At 46.0% G+C, this 21,766-nt stretch overlaps 1 protein-coding gene across 2 annotated transcripts; it reads right to left on the bottom strand.

Moving 5' to 3' along the window:
* Window positions 1–1,403: 1,403 nt before the first annotated feature.
* ELK4 (ETS transcription factor ELK4) lies at window positions 1,404–21,413 on the bottom strand. Of its 2 annotated transcripts, XR_015222890.1 has the most exons (6): window positions 21,375–21,413; window positions 12,369–12,584; window positions 10,068–10,991; window positions 8,761–8,877; window positions 7,007–7,552; window positions 1,404–6,911 (listed from the first exon to the last, which is right to left on the bottom strand). XR_015222890.1 is itself a non-coding variant. In XM_086627267.1 (5 exons), exons 2-5 carry the CDS (start codon window positions 12,573–12,575, stop codon window positions 7,454–7,456), a joined length of 1,347 nt encoding a protein of 448 aa, XP_086483393.1. In that variant the 5' UTR covers window positions 12,576–12,584; window positions 21,375–21,413; the 3' UTR covers window positions 1,404–7,453. The 2 variants fall into 2 exon arrangements, 1 of the variants encoding a protein (XP_086483393.1); XM_086627267.1 differs by having other exon boundaries at window positions 1,404–7,552.
* Window positions 21,414–21,766: the final 353 nt, after the last annotated feature.

The raw sequence follows: 21,766 nt of genomic DNA, 5'->3' as shown, positions 1-21,766 counted from the left end.
AAGACCATGTCTAGAAAAAGTCTCCAGTGTAGGAAGTTCAGACACTCACTACAACATAACTTGCGTTGTCCTTGACTTGGTACTATATATAGTGGAGAGAAAGAGAGAGACAGAGATAAAAATGCAATTCTGTTCTGGAAAGAGTAACGGAAAACGTCCTCTCTGCTGCTTTCAATGTCATTTTTACCACTGGTGGTTCTACTAAAATTACAGGAAAGTCAAATGGAATCCATTCCAGAGTTAAAGAGTAAGTTAACTGACACGAATGTCTGCCCCAAGCAGAGATGTCAGAGCTGCTGTAGCATAAAAAACACTGCTGACATCATCTTGCTGGTTTGCAAAGGACCCACGTTAACCTAAAAATTCAATTGAGGAGTAAACACTACAGGCATCAGAAAGTCACTTTCCAAAACAGATGTGCACTTTAAAAATAGAACAACAACTGTCACACGTTACCACAGCTGATTGATTAGGTTGCTTAAGTTCTCTAAAATTTAACCTAAACTGATCTGAGCCACAGACAAAAGCTGCAAAGACCAGCTTCTCCGCCGGTGCGAGTCAGAGCCGCTGCAGCGAAGCCAGCGGATCTGTTCCGATGCACATCTGCCATCAGCTCGCCCAAAGATTCTCAGAATTCCCAAGACAAACTCTCATGCTGGTTAACGATCCTTATTCAGAGTCACTTCAGACCCAGATTAATTCCAGCTGTCCTAATATACATTAGAGGAGAAAACCTCTACCCTCACCATGCACATGGCTGGATTTTCCCCATTTATTCATCTCTATTATAAGAATATACTTCTCAGCTATAAAAACAGAAGGGGGGGGGGGGGGGGGGGGGGGGGGGGTGGAGATAGATAAGCATTAAATGTGCTACTGTACTTATCACAAACACTGTGACGTACATAAGGCCATCTGGTACACTGCAACAGAACACAAACAAGATTTTTAAAGGGAGTTTTAGAATACAACTTTTGTTTTTTTAACTACAATGAATAATCTCAACCCTGTTCACAGAGAATTAACGTTAAAACTAGTACATCATATATATAAAACTCTGTGCAACTGAACAACAGCAGAACAAAAAGTCAACAACAATTCTATAAAGCAGTTTCAAAGCCTGAAGATTTAAGACATGCTAGCCAAAAAAAAACACAACACATCTCAAGGAGCCTAGAGCAAAACCCAGGTATTGTACCCCCCCCCCCCCCCCCCCCAGCACACAGCACGCACTAGGGGACACCATGCAGAGGCCATCCTCAAAGCCTTCTGTGTTCAAAAAAACCCAGCAAACCAAACAAAAACCCCGAACAAAAAAAGAAAAAAAATAGAAAACCCAACAGCTTCCAGTTTTTAGCACAGCACTGCTGCGTGTACTGCTCACGGACTGAAATATGCTCCGAGCACAACGCCTTCCAGCCGCTCCCCCCCTTTCCTTACTGCGCTGCTCAGGCAGTGTCTCCATTAAAAGACCCCTGTTTTCCAAAGGTTAATGGAAATTAATTAATTAATAACTATCCTGTTACAGCCCCTGCCAAAAACCCTGCTCTGAGATGAAGCCTTCTGCAACGCATGGTCTCAACGGAGAAGCAAGTGTTTTAAGTAAAAAAGAAGTCCAAACTTTCGTTCCATGAACATAAAACTATTCAAAGATACATTTAAGACACTTTTTTTTAGAAGATGTGGCATACAACAATGTCAAAGATGCATTTTAAAATAACCTTTGGCAACTAATTAGTCCACACTGTGGTATAACTGACTTGAGTCTTTAAAAAAAAAAAAAAAAGCCCCCAAAAAACCTCACCAGAGTGTGCAAAACATTTAAAAGTGGCAACTGCATAGTGCAGTACTTGCTTTGAGTGTACACGGTACGTTATTGATGCAAATCTGGAAGCCAGACCGTAGTGAACACGTCCTCCCAGGCCGTGAGCACGTGTACACACGTGTGTTCACACCAGCAGAGCTACCCCAGTCTCAGCTGAAAGATGCATCTCAACCCAAGTTTTCAGCTCTCCAAGTATGCTTTTTATCAGCTGTCTGGAACAGCTCCACAGTCAAAGTCTTCTACTACATTCTTTGGGAAGGGGTAAACAACAATAAATTCTAGTCAGTTCTACTTGTTTTTTGCAGAATAATTTATCTGAAGCGGACGCCTTGCTATCCTGAAAGGGAAACACATTAACACACACGTTCGAGAAGAAACTCTGAGCCCTGCCCAGCTTTCTTACCTTGCAGGTCACGTTTTTTTTGCATGGCTACGGTCAGCAAAGCTGCATCCTCCAAAAAGAATCACCGATCCGCAGTGAACATATTCTCCCTTATTTTCGTTTGTTCTTTGTACAAAGGCAAGAATAATATTCCCCAGTCCAAGATCCACTAGACCCCCAAAACCGAAGCTTAACCTTTCTGCTTTAGATGGCACCAAGACAGTCAGGAAATTTCAACAGAAGGTCTGTTGATGATAAACACAGAGAGCAGAAATATGGCAGCACTGCCATTCCTGCAGCTTTGTAGCTCCTCTGTCATACCCTGATTACTAAAAGCAGGCTACGGAGGAAAGATTCGGCTCTATTTTCAAAAACTCTTCTCTGTCCAGACTCAGCTTTTACGAAGGGCTGAAGCTCCACAAACGTGGATCCAAGACAAAGCCTTCTGCAGTCACAGCCCTGAAGGACTGTGTAAAACAACGTCACCGCGTTTTATTTAATGTTCCTCTGACAGCCTCTGATTCCAGCAGATCAACGTTGGCACGTCACATATTAACCACCACTCGACTTGATGGCAACAGCCAAAGGCTTCCACAGTGAGCACATCTGCTAATATGTTCAGACTAACAGCAGCCATTGCCAATTACTGTTTAATCAAATGCACATCAAACGATAAAAATTCCTCTTTCGGCAAGACATACTACATCCTGAATGGATTCGAAGCAACACGATTGCAATCCTAATGGATTTTCGACTTATCTGCTGAGCGTAAGATCCTGTGGGGCTCGGGCTGTTTGTTTGCAATAGCATGCTCCATGATTATTAAGACAAAATAAACTATCCATACCCATGAGCTCAGAGGCCAGGAGGTATGGATACTTCTTACACGGGAGAACGAAAGGAACGAAACAGAACAAAATTGCTATGGACACCCAAAACTCAAACGTCAAGTTTTAAAATACCTGTCAACTTTGACAATGTTCCTCAACTACTGATGTAGTTTATTTTCATAGCTGACAATACCAAGATAGCCTCTTGATACAACACTGAGATGTGTCTTGTAAACAAATATGCATTAAAAATGGAAGAAGTTAAACTGTATAGTAAAACACGAGTACATACAAAACCGCTATAAAACAGTAGCAACAGGTAACTAAAAGCTATAGGGATAAACCATGGGTAGCCAGCAGACTGTCAGAACTGCAAGTTCCGACCTCAGCACTAGAAAAATGCTACAGAAGTGGACCAGAACCCTGTGCCTGTGCTCCCCCGAGAACTGCAGCAGGGCGCCAGGCTGGCTCGTCCATCCCATCTCAACCTGCAGAAGTTCGCACAGGAAAGCTGAAGTCAGGAGGGAATCTGACATTAATGCGTCGCGCTGCACTTGGAAAAGGTACGTGACGGAAGATGTGCACAAAAGCAGCTTTCACTGTGGTTAAAACAAACACTATAAAAACCAAGAGGAATCTATTTGCCAGATATCTGAGGTTTGAAAACGTATCAGAGGGAGAAATTATCCCAAACAAACTACTGAACAGCCAAAGCCTTTCATATTACAATGCATGCTCCACTACATCAAAGATTGCATGGATACTGAAGTCTTAGGATGCTCTAAGTTAAAACAATGAATTCTCAAAACCAAGGAATTTTATCACTTCCTGACCTATTGCAAAATGCAACTTGATTGTGCCAAAGACAGTGCATAGGAATTACACTCAGCTGTCACTGCTGAAGACCGATTTCGGAAAACAAGGACCTAGACTTAAGCTGCTGTAAAGAAAAAAAAAAACAACTCTTTCCTCCATCACCCTCATTACTAGGATCACATTCTCTGAAAACAGGTAAGACAGAACAAGCACGGTTCTGTAACTGCAGGGTATTATTAACACATTTCTGCTTTCCACTGATCGTTTCTGCGAGCAGCACGTGCTGCTAGCGGCATCCTGAGAGTTCAAGGTCTCACAAAAAGCCAGACAGCACACCCTGCAACAGCAGTGCAAGCTTCTCAGCTCTGCAGTACTATTATACAGCAGCAGTGGCATGTGAAAGAGATTTCCAGAAGCAAGACAGATGTTCAGCTTCCATGCTCATCCAGTCTAATTCTACCACGACTGCAAAGGTTATCAAGCATTCAGCAATACCGAGGCTGCTTCAGCAACGTGAATTGCAACGTAATAAAAACGCATCTGCAATGGTGCATTATTTTTGGAAACCAACACGGTACTATACCCATATTACAGACTGCTAGCATGAGAATTAAAAGAGAGCCTATATGAACGCCCACCTTCCTCACACAGAAGTTAAGAACAAGTTGCAACAAGCTGCAAACTGCTCCTGAAGTGAGCTAGTGGAATTACCAGCAATTCACATAACCAAGCTCCAAGAAGTCAGAGCGACGCTGTGCTCCGTCAGGAATGTGATCCAAAGAAGCTGGCAGTTACATATTTGTCTAGTAATTACGTGTTTAATTAATGAAGCAGCATATATACAAGATAATATTACCTTAAGTGACCTGAAAGTTGTAATGGAGAAAAGGTGAGTAAGCTTCTCCTCTCCCACCTCCCCTTCCCTTTCAACTTGCTTTTCCAACTGCCTCCTGAGATTATAATCCTGTATGGGACTTCTATTTTCCTAGGCAGGTGCTTAAGAAGCAAAACCAATCATGATCTCAGTGCCATCTGTCAGGAAGCTGGATGTTACCAGATTGAAACCAACACATACAGGCTGCATTTTCATATTAACTTTCTCTGAAGAAGGTACTCCTGAAGGTGAAAGTGTATCTCACCACCCAGCTACGGCAGTGCAATCTTATGAACCTACTTGGTGAAAAGCATGAAAAACAAGGCCAAGCACAACTGACAAGCTACGTTAGCGCTTGGTTCTCTTGCATACCTGTGCTGAAAGTGATACAGTTTACAAAAAATTAAGTGCATGTGTGCACATACACAATTTTTAAACAAATAAACTTGGCTTTTCTCCATAGGGGACAAGGAAAGGGAAGCAATTAAATTGCAAGTCTTTAGTGCTCGTTAATAACTTTTAAATTCTAATCCTAGGCTGCAATGTTGCTCTCGAGTCCACACACTTGGTGGGCATAAAATTGGCCAACCTAAAACAACCATTAAAAGTGCTGCTATTTATATATAGCTATATATATTTTCTAGAGCAGACTCATAAGCCATCATGCAAACCAGAAAATTCCAGGTGCCTGCTCTTAACTATGATCTGCAGCTTTATTTCTGCATTAAAAAAAAAAAAAGTCAATATTGCACATTGTGGTTTTAAGAGCTGCTGGCACAGGAACTTTATCCTGCATCTGCTGATGTCTAAAATGCAAAGCAGTATTATGCCTCCGACATAACCGAACAGGAAGACAGGTCACTGCACGAGCTCACTCCCTGCTAGCTCCACCTAAAGAAGGCATACTCTTTTCTCCCACCTCCCACCAGGCAGGGGACTTTCTGGATGAACAATGCCCAAAAAGCAACTCCGTTCCACCCACCTGTCTCGGGTGTCATGTCAAGAACATACTAAGTGGTTTACATATTTCAATGCTAGGATACAGAAAGGTAACGTCACTGCAGTAAATTAAGCCTTGGGTATTGTCACACACTTTAAAGGGAATTCAGAGTCTGCAAAAAGTGGCAAAAGGAAAACTCTGGAAAGCTCGAGTTCACCACTTATCCATAAGACAGGTGCAATATATACAGCGTACACTGTCAGCTCCTCTTGCTGTAAAGGTACCATCTTCCTCTGCTCATTAAAACTCTGAAGACAGCCAGTGAGGATGCCAAAGGAAAGAGATGGCCTCCATCTGTTTTCTAGTGGGTATTTTATGGAGAAGATTATCTCACGTCACCAACCCAACGTACACAGTAGTGAGCAGAAGTTGCTGCCAGATATCAGGTGCCTAAAGCGGCAAACCATCCAGCACCGGCAGAGCGAGACATCCAGCCTCGGAGGGGCCGGGAGAGGAGAGTCTCTCTTCTTGCATTCCTCAGTTCTCTTAAAAGGCGTCCTGAGGTGTAAAAACGTAACTACAAATTTCATCAGCGTTTCAGATGGCTCTGGAAATGAGCCTTGTGTTAATCCATACACACACGGCCACCGAGAAAAGCAACGCGAGCGCAAATTTGCAATAAGGTGGATACGCCGTGGTACCCCTCTCGGCTCGCTGTACACGCTGAGCCTAACTTATTTTGGGTCTGAGTGCTCTCTCCAATAAAAAAAGCAATCGATCTAAAGCAAACTTGAGATAAGGGCTGGTAGAAGAGGAGCTTCTCCACTTCAACTGTGGGAAAAGAGCAGTAACGTTAATGCTCAGACGTTAGTGTTCTCACCCACCGCTGGGGTCTGAAACTCCAGAATCAGGCAGCAACTTCGCCAAACGCAGACACACCCTCCAAACCTCACGTAAAATCCACCATCCTGCTCATCTTCTAGCAGTGAGATTACAGGCTTTGTAACAGGTCTCTGGCACAAGAAATGTTTGGACTTGAGCATTCGAACTTTCTGAGAACTGAAAGGAACTAATCCCACCGTGCGTCTCCAGACCTCGCCGCCTCCCCAGAGGGCGGGCAGGGAAGCATCCAGAGGCTAGCCAGACCGCTTCTCCGAGGGGCTGGACCGTCGGCATGCGGCGCCACTCAAAAATTGTCTGTATCTCAGTAACACAATTACTGAATGTTCCTTGGAAATTTCTCCCTGCAAAAAGACGAGATGTTTTTACAGCAGAAAAGACGCGGGCTGTTTGTTGCTGCAGAAGTTATCAGGCCCCAAGGCAAAGCTGACGCACGCACCCCTTTCCCAAGCATATTCAGGAATGCCAGCTTCGATCACGATTAGGTTTTCTTCTTGCCAAGCACGGGAAGCAGAAGAACAGAGGGTTTTTCCAAGAGTCCCAGAGAAAAGACTTCTCTGATACCAGTTACTGCAATCAGTGCAGACTCAGTTACTGCAACAACAACCAAAACTCCCTTTAATCGTAGTAAAGTCTTCCAAAGCCAAGGAGGGAAGAGAAGAGACTGGAGCTTCAGCTCCTATTAAGGCGTTTGCATATACATTCCCAACTTGGGTCTTCAAAAAAGGGAATTTTGCAAAAAAGGCATTTTATCTGGGAATGGCAAAAACTATGATTGTTGATAATCTCTGTGGAATTACAAACTGCTCATTTAAAAAACACGGTTAAATATAAGTGTCATATCTTTCCCTTGCTTGCCAATGTGTCCTTTCCATGAGTTCATGTGCTATGTCTTCTGTAGGTCAGGGGAAAACGGGCCAGGGGTAGAGGGTCCGTCCAGTCCAGACAGAGTAAATGGGCCATGACTGTTCAGCACTGATGGAAACTAAGAGACAAAACAAAAATTATTAGGGAAGAGGCCATTTTAATTCACTGTTCCTCTCGTAGCTACGCATGTAGAAGCTCCCCCAGGAAAAAAAAAATCAAAACACAGCAACAACAAAAAAAACCCCCAAACTTTCAAAGAATCTTCTTGGCTTCCCCCCAGGTAATTCACTTTTTCAATGTCACTGTATCACAGACTGCACCAATCCAGCTATTACAACCAGTGTCACCAGCAGGACCCAGTCTGTAACCTCTGCACTGAGCACTGCCTATGTCCTGAACTAGTAAGTGACTTTAATACAGGTTGTTGGGAAACCATGGGCTAAATTGTTCTCAGTTAATTACCAGCTATTTATAGAGAAAAATGTCCAGTGTATTTTCAGACTTACTTGTTTATCCCATATCCTCACAGTACATATAAGCTACTTCCTTCATCTCCATGGAGATGCCAGAGATAAACTCAAAAGACAACTAGTTAAATTTTACCCTTTGCCTAAGCAGACTCAAGCAACAGATGTGGTTATTCTAATCCAAAGCGGAAGGTGAAGGAAGAGCGTGAGTAATTACAACCAAAGGCGTTGGGTTTTTTTTCAATATAGGGGACTTTCTTTCTTACGCATCAGTTAAACAATATTGAAAGGTCTTTTCCAACCTAACTAAAGGTCTTTTCCAAACTAAATGATTCCATGACTTATTAAAAAGAGCAAAGCTGAGAATTTCCAAACCACAGAAGACTGCAGAATACAGAGAACATAAAGAACTGTACTACATATTGCCACAGAGATCACACACACAATCTTCCTTCTTACTAGTGGTGAGATTTAATTTGTGTCTTTCAACAGAAGAGGCTGTTAACAAACGATTAAAACAACCAATAGAGTAGTAAAATTCTATTTCCAGGAAAATCTCAACCAGTAAAGTTACAGGGAGGCAAGTTTTATGGGAAGGACAGACGTAAAAAAAAAAATTCTATCTCTAACTACAGCTCAGACTGCTATGAATTTAAAACTTTTCTGAAATACCAACATTTACAAATATACTTAATCAAAGGTGGGTAAACAGCTACTAAAATTAAACACTCTCAAAAGCTAAACATAGGGGAGAGAAAACAGGAAGACCACTATCAGACATTTAGGCTAACTTGTCCCTGCAGTCTTCCGAGGAAGGCACGAAAAGCAGGAAGAGACTGGCTCGACCACTGGAACTTACCTGAAAGAGCGTGTTAGCACCTTGCAACCGGGCAGGACTGAGAGGAGCAACTGGGCTCAGCGTACTCCAGAAGTGGATACTGGAGAGCAAGGGGCTTGGGGTCAGCAAGATGGGAGTCTGCAAAACATGTTTCGACAGCTGTGTGAAACCTGCACCGTGAGCAACGCGTAGCACACGTGAATCCGGCCGCAGCCATCTTAGCTCCTACAGCTGCAGAGGGCTGGGTCCCAATCCCAGCAACTCCCATTCCCTCCTTCCGCCCCCTCCCACCCTCTTCTCCTCCCTTCTCACCCCGCCGCAGCGGCAGCAGCCATCCGGCTCTCCCTCCCCCTGCCGAGCAGTGGGCCCTCTTTTCCCAACAGCTGCCAAATCCTGCTGTAACCTACAGCAAACTGCCTCCTCCCGCAAACCGGCGTACAGCGCCTGCAAGGGACTTCGGAAAACTCAGTCCAGGAATTTAAAAAGAGCAGACAGCGGGCACAGGCGTGGTCTGGGAGTCACTGACAATGTAAGCCACAACAAAAGACGTTTACATCCAGCTTCTGAATACTCTGGATGCTCCAGGTTCACCGGCCCAACACTTGGAAGGGTGCTAAAAGAGCAACTCCACTTGATTTTTTTCCTGTCTCCTGCCATTTCGGTTTTCAATCAGCAGTTTCCCCTGTCGTTTCACTCTAACTCAAATTTATTACAGGAAAGAGATTATATACATACAGAACAATTGAACAGCCTAGTTGGATTCAGTTCTCTCCCAAATTTTCCACGAGGCATGAAAGCTTTCCTTTCCCACACAATGGAACAACCAAATTAAGCAGCTGTTCTTACTGCCCTGAAGTCACAATACTCTGGCCCTAAGTAAACGGCTACTGAATCAAGCAAAAGAAAGCTGCCCGAGAGACACCTCCATGGTTCTCTACTTTTAAAGCATTTTCAGAATCAGCCTGAAGGACGAGGGCAGGGTTTAGTGTTTCTGAAATAATTCAATATATCACCCTGGCAGGATTTACAAAGGATCCTGCTGGTGCTGGTTTGGGTTCTGCCTCCACACGCTAACACTGTACAGACGTGTACAGCTGACACACCACTTGGCACACTCCAGGCTGGAAGCTAATACCAATTATGAATAAAGTTTCTGTTTTACAAGAAAAATGGGAGTGACATCCTGAGTTTCAGAACTCCGAATACAATCTACCAACTATTCATTTTCCACTTGCCTTCCCTTACTGTTTTAACATATAACATAACCACTATTGTTACTGGGAAAAAAAAAAACGCACCAAAAAACAACAGGAAGAGAATTAGGTTACCTGCGAGAAAAGTGCTGGAGTAAGAGAAGCTGTGGGGAGAGAAGGACTCAGAATTCCCAGTGGACTTGGATCGCTGCCTGTAATGACGAGAGTAGGAGCCAACTCCAGCCCTTTGGGTTTTTTAGATCTGGAGAGGTGATTGGCAAATTCCTTCTCCAGCACAGATGAATCCTGCTCTTTGGGCTCTGGGGATTGATGCTGAAGGCTCTGAGCTTGCTCCAGTTGCTGAGAAGCCACGGACTCTATGTCCGTGTCAATGTCCAAGTCAGGATTAGAGCTCAGGGGTGGCGATGGGGGCGTGGATGGAACTTGCAGAGTGGGAGAAACTGAGGATACGGGTGGAGTTGGGGTGAAGCTGGTGGTTAAGTTTGGCAAAGGTGCTGGAGCTTCAGGGACGGTTAACTTGGGTAGAACAAGCGTCTCCAGGGTCTGGAGAGTTTCTTCTGATCCCATGGGAAGAGAGGATGCGGTTGAAGTGGCAGAAGCAGTGGAAGTGGCAGAGACCGCTGAAGTGGTAGAGACCAGGGGGACAGAGGAAGGCTTTTTGGAGGGCATGGTTACAAACTTGATGACAGAGGGTGTGGGATCCTGAGCAGGTTTCTTCTCTGTCAGCTTCTCAGCTGGATTCTCAATCTTGATGGGCCTGAAGAGTTTTACGCTGGAAGAGTTCAGGGAGTTCAGAGTAAAAGAGGAGTACAAGCCTGAGTGGATATAGTCATTGCGGCTGGAGGATTTAGCACATGACTGAGACTTCTCCTTCCCACAGTTTTCCACATCCTTTGGAGCACTGCTAACTTCTGCAAAACCAGTCATTTCAGGGTCTCCTTCTATGCGGCCCACGACAAGTGGATCCATATTTAAAATGTCCGGATAAGAAACGAACTTGTACACAAACTTCTTACCATTCACTTTTTTAATGATATTCTGTGGGTAAGAAGATATATAGATATATATTTAGGTCTTCTTCAGATTAATTTTCTTCCTACAAACACTGCCTAAAATAGACTGAGCAATTAGCTAGTCTGTAATCTTTCATCAAATTTTTTTTTTTTAAAAAACACACTGCATTCTTGCAATTCAGTTATGCTCCCAAAGTATCACTTCCAGAGCTCGCAGACGAAACACTAGAACAGGTGAGCTTGACCTGACATTAAATACATCAACAACAGCCTTAAAATGACCAAGCAATTCTGTTTAACATGTTTTAAAAGATCAGCTAAGAAACAAAAAAAAAAATACCCATTATCCCCATCAAAGACCACTGACTGAGTACAGTAATTGTAATCTAACAGGATAACCTGCAGAATTAAAGCTTACAGGTTTGCAGAATTGAGAGCTAATACTTCAAATCAAACCACCTTTATTCTTAATAAGATGATAATAAAAGAAAATAAGTAGCTGAGCTAGTCAGCAGAATGTAGGCTAATCAGCTATTTCAATACCACGAAACAGCATCTGTCAAACTTGTTTTGCTCCTACACAATTTGGACCAAAGAAGATCCTTATTTATCGTACAATTATCATCACTGCGACCTCTCAGTACAAAGTCAGATTTGTGCTGCCCAATAACAAACTCCGAGCGACACACCACCTGCTATGAACTGATAGGTTGCTCAGAAACTGTTTTATTTTTATCTTGCACACCCACACAATAGCAGCTGTGGGATAAATGGCTTATTGAAACACAGGTGAGACTGTGGTTCCAGTTTGGCTTTTTGACACTACCTGTGCACTAATGAAAGGCTCTTGCAAGTTGGGAGAAGACATCAGCTAAACAAGAGAAGCATCTCACTCTGCTGGACTAATCTGCTGACCGCATCAGAGGTGCAATTCTGAACACAAGGAGAAAAAGAAAACCACTTTGGGCTGCTTCACTAGAAATCGTTATTTTGACAGTCCCTTTGTAGAGACAATTGCAGGAAAGGTCTCAAGGTGGTGCAATATTCACCATCTCAATCATTCTGTTGCTTAAACTGGAGCATTGAGGATTTTAACCCTTGCAAGGGTGCGTGTTTTTGGAAAGGAGATTAGTACTCAAAGACAGATTCGTATTAACAAGGACGTAAATCAAAGGTAACGTTTTGCGCAAAGCTATCTAGAACCACTGCTGAGGACACGCAACACAATGATAAACAAAAGAAAAAAAAACCTCTAAATATAAACTAGCACACCTTACTTAAGTCTGAGAGGCAGAAGTGACACCTATCCCCCCTGAAGAGAATGAAAAAGGAAACAAAGCTCATTAAGGCAGAAGCTGGTAGGATGGATAAGGATTTGAGGTGGATTTACGGACTTTGTTACCTTCACGTAATAGTATCTGAGAGCACGGCTGAGTTTATCATAGTTCATACTGGGCTTGTTCTTGCGGATTCCCCAGAGTCTGGCCACCTCCTCTGCCTGCAGCAGTTTGAACTCCCCGTCGTTGGAGGTCCAACAGATGATGTTCTTGTTCTGAGGCTCCTGGAGGAGCTGGAGGAGGAACTGCCACAGGGTGATAGCACTGTCCATAGCAGTAAGCTGAAATTCAGAGAGGCAGATAAGAGGCAACAGATTAGGAACAGCACATTTTCTTCGTCTCCCTAGAAGGGGGTAATGGAGCAGAGATGTTATTTCCAAAGCCAGCAAGAGTAAAAATTATTAGTCACCAGTCGTGAAAGATGTTCCCTGCAGAACAGAGAGGCTGAGAGCCAAGTGCTGTCGTCTCCTCCCACATGTCAGTACTTTTCACATGGGTTATATTTAGCCTCATTTAACTAAATCAGGTCACTTTGGGTAAGTTGCAATGAGTCATTACCCAAAAAAAAATTTTCTAAGTTGTTCCATGTTCACCCACTCTGACTTGTATTGCTTTATGAGAAACAGCTCAGGTGCACCCAGGTGAAAATCAAACCACCCACTCTCCACCTCCTTTCCTTACCTGCACCCACCTCCAACCTCGGTATCTTTAAGAAAACAAGATCAAGTAACTGCTTAAGCTACATGAAGATGTCGGTACAGAACAGCTCAATTTTCCTTCAGTTCACATTTCTACTGCCTCTTTGCAAGCAGCCCTCTCAATCATCCCCCAATATTCTCTCTGTCAAGAAAATTTCCTTTCTTTTCTAGATATCATCCCTGTCTTTTCTGCGAGAGTGAACATGAAAGTAAATAAAGTGATTTCAAATGCTGCCTTTGCTTTTCTTTTGATTCCTGCCATGTCTTATCCACATTAGTCATTTAGGCTGAGACTTTCTAGGACTAGTATCTGCCAGTTGATTCATCCACTTCCAGCACGGTTTTCTTGCTCTGAGGTTGTCCATGTATAAATTCATCAAGGACAGACAAGGGAGTAGAGATGACATTTTTCCTTGACCATATCTGACCACGTAAAACAGTACTTGCACAGATAGTTTTAGGCAGAACACTAATAATCCTGTCTGCACAAGGGAAGTATAAGATACACTGTGAATTAAAGCAGATAAAATAACATTAATTTAGTATCCCGTACAGATTCTCTTATTCCAGAAGAGAACAGTTTCTATTAATGCAGCTTAAACGTCTTCCAATGAAATAAAAACAAACCCAACCACTCTGGAGTACGAACCATCACAATGAATTACACTAAAAACGTTTCGATATGCATAACTGCTAGATATTTTTACTCTCCCACACAGTTAAACCACACTAAAGGCAACCTAAAGAGTACAGGGGTTTCCAGCTGGGTGAATCTGCAGCCCAAGCTGGGCTGGAGATTTTTTGGAGCAGAAGCTCCAAAACAGAGGCATCAAGTCCAACTTCAGCAAGCAGGACTCAAGCCCGGATTGTCTGAAGTCCATGTATATGCTGGGATGAGTTTAAGATTCAGTCGGGACTGCCAGTTCATCCTCATTACCAAAGCCTTTTATTCCAATCTCATTACTGCCCAGCACTTACCCAGCCCTATATAAGGAACTGAAGAGTCTACATGTCAGAGCTTCAGCATTTATTCAGCCCTGTAAAAGGATTACTGCTGACAGTTTACACAGGACTACACATTCTTATTTAAATAAGGTGCCTAGGGCAGGTACTTTTTTGGGCAGAGCCCATTGCATTTAACCTATTTTTAAAAATCCCTGCCCAATGGCACGCTTGCATGACTACACAGGGATGTTACATTGATCAAGCGAGTTAAATTGCTGCAATTACCAGGAACAATCTCAAAATGAAGGACACCCACACCACCTTGTTATGCTGGCCTAAGGTGCTTTCCTTGTTAATTACTGCATGCATACAACTCCACGCTTGCCCAAATTAATTGCTTGGTACTCCAAGAAAATATCAGCTGCTGAACTCTGTGCTCTGGGACTCTCCCCACGCTGCACCGTGGCACGCCAGCTGAACCCGACCCAGGCGACCACATTCAAGCTCTCCCAGGACGACTCCTCCGACTCCACCAGTGACATTTCCCATCTGCCGACTGGTGAGGCAGAGGAGGCGCATCGTGGAGCCTCGTTATCCCGTCAGGATGATGCGCAGGCACGGGGTGCTGTGTAGACATGAGGACTTGATTCTACCATTCTGCAGAGCTGTCGATGCCAGTGATATGTGTTAACGGAGAAAGAGCAGGAAAATGGAGTGGAGTGATTATTCCCACGCCACATTTATCTACAGCACTTTCCAAAGCCATAAGCAGCACTGCGCCAAACAGCGCTGACTGATGCGACGGGAGGCAATCACATAGAAATTAGCAGCAGAATTTCAGAGCAGCAAAGGCTTTTTTTTTCTCCTCCTAAAAATCCATGCAGATTTCATCCCAGAATCTAAATGCCTTTATTTCACCAGGCTGCTTCCCTTCAGTAAGAAGCACCTTGCGATTATCTCAAAGCCCACCAGCCTCTACGGCAGCTAAGCATCACTGCCCAGGTCACAGCTGGTTTTGAGTTGAGTTGGAGATGCACAACTTGGCACTCTGACAGCACAAAGCTCCACGATCCGGAGTACGCATGGAGCGCCTGAAATGATGGAAGATACAGGATTTAAAAAGAAATAATAATCACCTTTTCCAGTGATGAGCTATGAGTTGTTCTGAGGAGCGTTTACCAAAATAGAAAAGAGTTCACGCTGCCTAAATCCCAAATACTGCAGCTTTCCAGCTGGAAGAATCCTTCTCCCAGGGCAGAGTTATGGACTGTACTGGAGCTTTAGATTGATCAAGTCACTACTGATGTTTCTGGCATTTACAGGCTTTAGGGTTGTGGTGGTTCCATCCATCATTTGGAGGATACACCGCGTACCCTCAGCACCGTCTGCTTCAAAAAGTCTGGTGTGAGACACATTAACAACAGGGTGGAGAAGTTTTACTTACTCCTTGGCTATCACAGAACAGGAGCAGAGAGCACTCTGGATTAAGGGACAGGTTATATTGCACATGAGAGAATGAATGTTCCTCCTTATTAAATATCTATTGTGCACATCTACAGGAAACAATGGAGCAATACCTCAACGGAACTGGGAGTATGGAGTTTTTCAGAATATTATATACAGACAAAGGGAAGGCCAGAAAATAACCCTCCAAATCGGTCAAAGCAAAGGGATCACAGGTGGATCTTGCCCCTTCAGAATCCAGGCATAAACTGGAACTGGGAAAGGACAGTATGTATATGGGAGACAACGTTGTATTATGAACCAAGACATCTAATTTAACTTTTTTATTAAAGTTGCTTTGATACAGCATAAGAATACATCAAAGAACTGTTGCTTCTTCAGAAAAAAGCAGAATAAAAAAAAAAAACATCACACAAGATGTAAAATTAAAACCAGCACAGACGAGACAAGCACTTCTCTTTGTTTAAGAAGAACCAACTAACGTGTTCTAAAGGTTCTTCCTTCTTCAGCACCTGGGGCAGAAGGCAGCTGACGCCTTTCATGAGCCTTTACCTTGAAACCACAGGCACTGAGCAGAGGTTGAGGCTCCTCATTTTGCAGAACACCTTCAGCTGCCCTGGCATGGAGGGACCAGCTGCTGCAGAGGCTCCTGTCCACACCACAGCCATTCTCTGGGCCACTACTCAAAAGCGTCCCCCTCCTGCACTGACACCAGCAGGAATTCAGAAGATCCTCTCAGCCACACAGCAAAACCCAACGCTCTTCAGAGATGCTACAGGCCCATTAGTCAGAGAAATGAGGATGAGGATAGGAACCCACTGTCCCACTGCTACTCTACGCTAACAATGGTGAGATGTCATTCTCACACGGTCTGCAAACTGCATTTCACCTTCTTCCAAAACCACGTCTCCTTTCACAAAAAGGCACCAATCTCCTAGCACAGCTCCCCGTCAGCACAAAAAGCCCAGCAGTCTGATTGCTTTTTCTTCAAGATGAATACACCAATAATTACAAGCACACTACTGCAAACCGTCTTTTTGCTGAAGGTTCTTTTCCTTACTGGAGTCCACAGAGAAAGAAAAAGGTCTCATTTGTAAAGACAACGAGAGAATTAGGTGGAGAGGCAATACTGAATACTGCTGCTTACGACGACGGCCTTTCCACTTCTGCACCATCTGAGTACGAGGAAAAAATAGTTGCTAGAGGCAGAGGGCAGTTATACTTTGTAATGAGTATGCTAAAATAGAGCACTATTATTGTCTTGAGATCTTCTCTGACGCCTACAGATGACCCTTGAAGTATACTGAGTAGCTGACAGAATTTGGCTGCAGTACTCTAAACACAAGCGCCGCAAACTTGGGCTTTCTCATGTTGCTGCAGCTCCCTCTGAGGCTGCTGCAGCTTTTGAGGCCTTGGCTTCACAAAGCCTTGAGTTTACAAAAAAGCCAGGACACGAGATACGTATCTTTTCCGGTGACTTCTCCTGTGCCACAACACGCTCCACGCGATCCGTTTGATTACGGAGCCTCCAGGCTCTGCGTCTTCTCTGGAAGGAGAGTGTGCAATCACTGGGTGGCACAGCAGACAGGAGGAACCCTTCAGGAAGTGGCGTATGGCTCAACTCTCCCGTGGCCAGCAGCTACACTTACTACTGCAAAACAAACTCAAGTGTTCATCCCTCCGTGCTCAGAAAAGAGAGGGACACCTCGTGATGCCCCGGCAAGGCAGCAGCCAGCGAGCTGGAGAAGGCAGCAGAGGCAGGAGCAGGGAGAGGGGGAGGCTGCTCTAACCCTCATCTTCAAGGTCTTCTGGCAGATTTCCTGTGCTTTGACTCAACACCGAGAACAGCTCAAGTAATCTTTCACCTCAATTTGTTCCAACAGCCTCTTAGGAGCATCTGCAGCCTGATGACTTCTGCAGATGGACTGAATAAAGCAGTCGGGTCCACAGCCTTGTCAGAGCCCACACAGAAACAAAGGGTGGTGTGAAGGAGAGGAAGGATGTCACACAGACATTGCAGAGTGAGGACGAAATCATCGCTGCCACGTGTTTAAATGCCATGGTTACAGCTGTCCAGGTACTTACACAGCAGTGACATCTCAACAGATGACTCTGGAAGCAGCACAGAGCAGAGGTGAACGCGTGGGGTGACACAGAAACCTCTTCTCAGATCACAATACTTCATTAAAAAGAAACAAAAAAGGCAGCAACAGGAACTCAGAGATGGTCTTGGGGATGTCACACTTAATGGTGTAAGTCAGACGTTCAGCAAATTAAGTCTCCACACAATCCCAGGAGAGCCGGACTCACTGCGCGCACAACACACGAGCACCCTGCACACGCGCGGACCTCACTGTGCAAAACTATTCCCGGGGTTTCTCCACAGTTTAAGATGGCCACGGTGTGTGAACAGAAGGAATCTGTAGACAATAACTCCTGCTACGTTGTGCAATATTCCCGTGGACACGAGGCCTTGATAGTCGCTCCAGGAAAATAAACAACAGACAAACTTTGGTTGAAGGAGATTTTTGGAGGTCACAGGCCCAACTGCTTGCTCAAAACAGGGCTAACTTCCACGTTAGAGCCGGTTTTCCAGTGGCTCTGTGCAGGCAACTAACTAAATCGCTGCCCTATTCCTTTTATTTTAGCAAAGGGACAAAGCGGTGTAATGTTGCTGATGAAGCTTCTAATTAAGTGGTTATCAACACACAACCAAGCAACAATTTCATCAGCACAGCACTTTAAACATCCCATTACTAATAAACCTTTCATAAAATATTTTCAAGCTCCTGGGACTCGATTCACCTGAACTAGTACTTTTAGGATTTTTATTAATTTTGGTTCATATTAGAAAGAGCCTGCTGCCCAACACGTATGAAAACTACTCTGCAAAAACCAGCCTCTTCTGGGTGTTAGTAACCAACTACTGACCTACTCTAAGGTGGTGGGAAGCGTGTCAGAGTCTTTAGTCCTTTTCCAGAAGGCACAGAGCATTGTAAAAGTACTTTAACTACCGTCACTATCACTGGTTTTGTTAGCTTACTCCCCAAAGACAGGTGGATTACCAGTTAAAAGCCTGTTGTATGTGTAAAATAAAGTTACAAGTTACACAGAATTCAACTAGAGATGCAGACTTCTACATCTGCAATGCCTCCCTTAAAGAATTCCAAACCCTGGAAGCTTTTCAAGTAATAATCAAATCATACCTTCTCTATTAAATACTAAAATCAGGCAAGAATAAGAAATAAAAACACCCCAGACTCCAATAAATTCTCGTCTTCCCCTTGGCTCTGGCATTCCCTGCACCACTGTTTCCAAACCCGTCAGGAAAACCAGCTTGTCCTGAAGGAGAAGCCGTGGTTATCGAGGCAGGAAGCCCCTTGGAAGGAAACGCTGGAGGATGTCCTCATGATAAGAGCTGCTCCAGAGTTTTCATTGCCTAATCCCACTCCAAGTTTTACAGTTGTATTTACTTAAAACAAACGTTGCAATAAATGTTGGGTTCTTGGCTCAAAAATCGAGTTACTTCATACAAAACTAAGGTGTTAGCAAATATTTTAGGGTTTAGGAGCAAATTGTTTCAGCTTTTTAACTCCTATCTGGAGACAAGTATTTCCTTTTCTTACTCCAGCCTTCTCCACCTTTCTGAACGAGCAAACGAGCAACAGAAACAGGCGTGAGGCAGGACAATGCCACCAGGATTCCCGTCCTACTTATGGCTGGAGACTCGAGTTGGTAGAAGCAGATGAGCCAAACAGCTTTTTGGGTTTTTCTGAATCTTGACACAGAGACAACGGTGCCCACTTTGGTATCTAAGATGGTTTTGACCAGCACACCCTGCCACTTGAAAGCATTTAACCTGTTTGAACACGGCCAACAAGGGAACTTCAAAGCACATTCCCTGTACTTCATCTGGCTGCTACCATCGTTCTCGTCCTCCGTCCCTGGCCATGGGTGACTGACATCCCAGCGCGGCTGGTTTTATGGACAGCAGTCCCCATCTGGAGTGGAGTGGAGCATCTCCCTTATGAAGAAAGGCCGAGGGAGCTGGGTCTCTTTAGCTTGGAGAAGAGGAGACTGAGGGGGGACCTCATTAATGTTTATAAGTATGTAAAGGGTGACTGTCATGAGGATGGAGCCAGGCTCTTCTCAGTGGCATCCAACGATAGGACAAGGGGAAATGGATATAAGCTGGAACATAGGAGGTTCCACTTAAACATGAGGAAGAACTTTTTCCCAGTAAGGCTAACAGAACACTGGAACAGGCTGCCCAGAGAGGTTGTGGAGTCTCCTTCTCTGGAGATGTTCCAAACCCGCCTGGACACGTTCTTGTGCGATCTGATCTAGGTAGGGACTAGACTAGATGATCCTTTGAGGTCCCTTCCAACCCCTGACATTCTGTGATTCTGGGATTTCCCTGCTTTTCTGTACGTGGTGAAGAGTCTCCCTCTTCTACTTCTCCTTTATAGGATAAGAGACCAAAGAGAACATGGGAATAGGACAAATAGAATAGCAAACTTCCAAAGCGGAATTACTTTGATCAGTGACTTGGTTGGTTTCAGACACTGATGTGACTGTTTCTGAGCAAGCCATAAAAACACTTCTTTCCGTGGAAGCTCCTCTCTAAGAAGATTATGTTGCTTCTTCCTTATCTGCCACCACACGGGGCTGGGGGAATGTTTACCAACAGCAGATTAAATCCCTTCCAAAGGCACCGCCCGCTGCTGAAAGTAAAAGCATCCTGGAGGAGTGAGAGGTCAGGTCTCCACATGGCTGTGGAGTAAACCCGACCAAAAGGTGAAACGCTTTATGTTGATCCCGACTTTATTCCGAAAAGGAAGCCTCGTTGAAGATGGAAAAGGTTTCCTTTAATAATGTTTAGGATACACTCGGCCTGGTTGCTATGACGACGGAACAACTCTTCTCTACAAACAGGCGCTACGACCCTAAAAATAAACAGCCCAACAAAACTCGGGAACACGCAGCTTTGTCAGGCTGTGCCTGGCGCAGGGATCGGGTTGTTCCCAGTATGATGAGGATAAAGAAACGCTCCTGACCAGACCCTGCACCCCCCGACCAGTGCGCTCCTAAAAGGAATTCCGGAATTTCTCCGGAGCTGCTACTTCTGAAGCCAGAACTCGGGATTCCCCACACACACCGGGGCAGAACAGCGGGATTAGGAGGAGTTCTGTGAAAATAAGGTGAGGATTGGGAAGGGACCACACACGGAACGTGGGATGTGTGTGTGCACGCACACAGCGCACACGATGAAGCGCAGCAGCGCGGATTTGCACTTTCTCCACCGACTCGCTTACTGCTGTGGGAACGGGCAGGCACCACCCGCCTCACAAAGAGACGAGGACACAAGAATTATTTGAAAAATTTAAAAAATACTGGCAGAGTCGGGAAGGAAAAAAAAAACCACCCAACGACCCGATCGCAGCCTCCCGCCTGGTCTCCCGTCGGCAGCACCGGCCGAAGGAAAACACCCCGGCCCGCGCTCAGACCCCCCCCGAGCACCGCCCGCCCGCCCGGCCCCGCACACCGACAGCCCCGGGGCCGCGGGGCCGGACGCCGCTCCGCCAGAAGCATCCCCAGCGCGGGGCAGCGGCCCCGGGGCGCCCGGCGGATCGGAGCCCCGGGCCGGGCTGCCGCCCGTCAGAGCCGCCGCTTTCGTTTCCCGGTTCCCGACACCGGCGAACCCCCGCACGGAGACCGACCGACCCCCCCCGCACCAACACGGCGCGATCCCGCCGCTCCATCCCGGCCCCTCCGCCCCGACAAGCCCCCGAGAAGGCGGCGTGCCCGGAGATGCCCCCAGCCCCCTCCCCCCCGGTACCGGTACCGGCCCCCGCCCCGGGCCACCCCCGCCGCGTCCCCGCCCCCGCGCACAACGGAGCCCGTTCGCTCCGGGCCCGGAAGCCGCCCCGCCGTGCCCGAGCGGGCCGGGCCGCCCCCGCTCACCGAGGAGGAGCCCCGCCGGTCCCCGGGCGTCGCGGTCCCCTCGCGGCGGGCAGGTGCTGGGAGCGGCTCCCCCGCCGCCCTTCATGGCCGGGCGCCCCCGCGGCGGGCCGGGCGCCGGGCCGCCATCCCGGGCGGGAGGAGCCGGGCGAGCAGCGAAGGGCAGCGGCGCGGGGGCGCGGCGGGAGCGGCGGCGGCGGCGCGTTACATGGCGGGAGGCGGAGAGCCAGTCCCTCCGCCGCGGCCTCCGTACCCCACACTTCCGCCCACGGGCCCTCAGGGGCTCGGGGCGCTCGCGCGCGGCGGCCAATCCCGGCGCGGAACGGGGGCGCCGCTGACCAATGGGACGGCGTTGCCCGCCCACCACTCGCAAAGCCCGCTGGGGAGCGTAGTCC

This window comes from Tauraco erythrolophus, chromosome 27, assembly GCF_009769465.1.
Source record: "Tauraco erythrolophus isolate bTauEry1 chromosome 27, bTauEry1.pri, whole genome shotgun sequence".
Classification (NCBI taxonomy): domain Eukaryota; kingdom Metazoa; phylum Chordata; class Aves; order Musophagiformes; family Musophagidae; genus Tauraco; species Tauraco erythrolophus.
The sequence above is the reverse complement of the archived record's forward strand: the minus strand, read 5'-3'. Positions and strand labels throughout refer to the sequence as shown.

What these genes read in the sequence shown, in the direction of transcription:
- ELK4 (XM_086627267.1), bottom strand. Translation starts at nt 12,575, where the DNA reads ATGGACAGTGCTATCACCCTGTGGCAGTTCCTCCTCCAGCTCCTCCAG. An exon ending in TCAGATACTATTACGTGAAG is followed by an intron (nt 10,992 to 12,368) that starts GTAACAAAGTCC and finishes TCTTACCCACAG; the next exon opens with AATATCATTAAAAAAGTGAA. An exon ending in CTCCAGCACTTTTCTCGCAG is followed by an intron (nt 8,878 to 10,067) that starts GTAACCTAATTC and finishes CATGTTTTGCAG; the next exon opens with ACTCCCATCTTGCTGACCCC.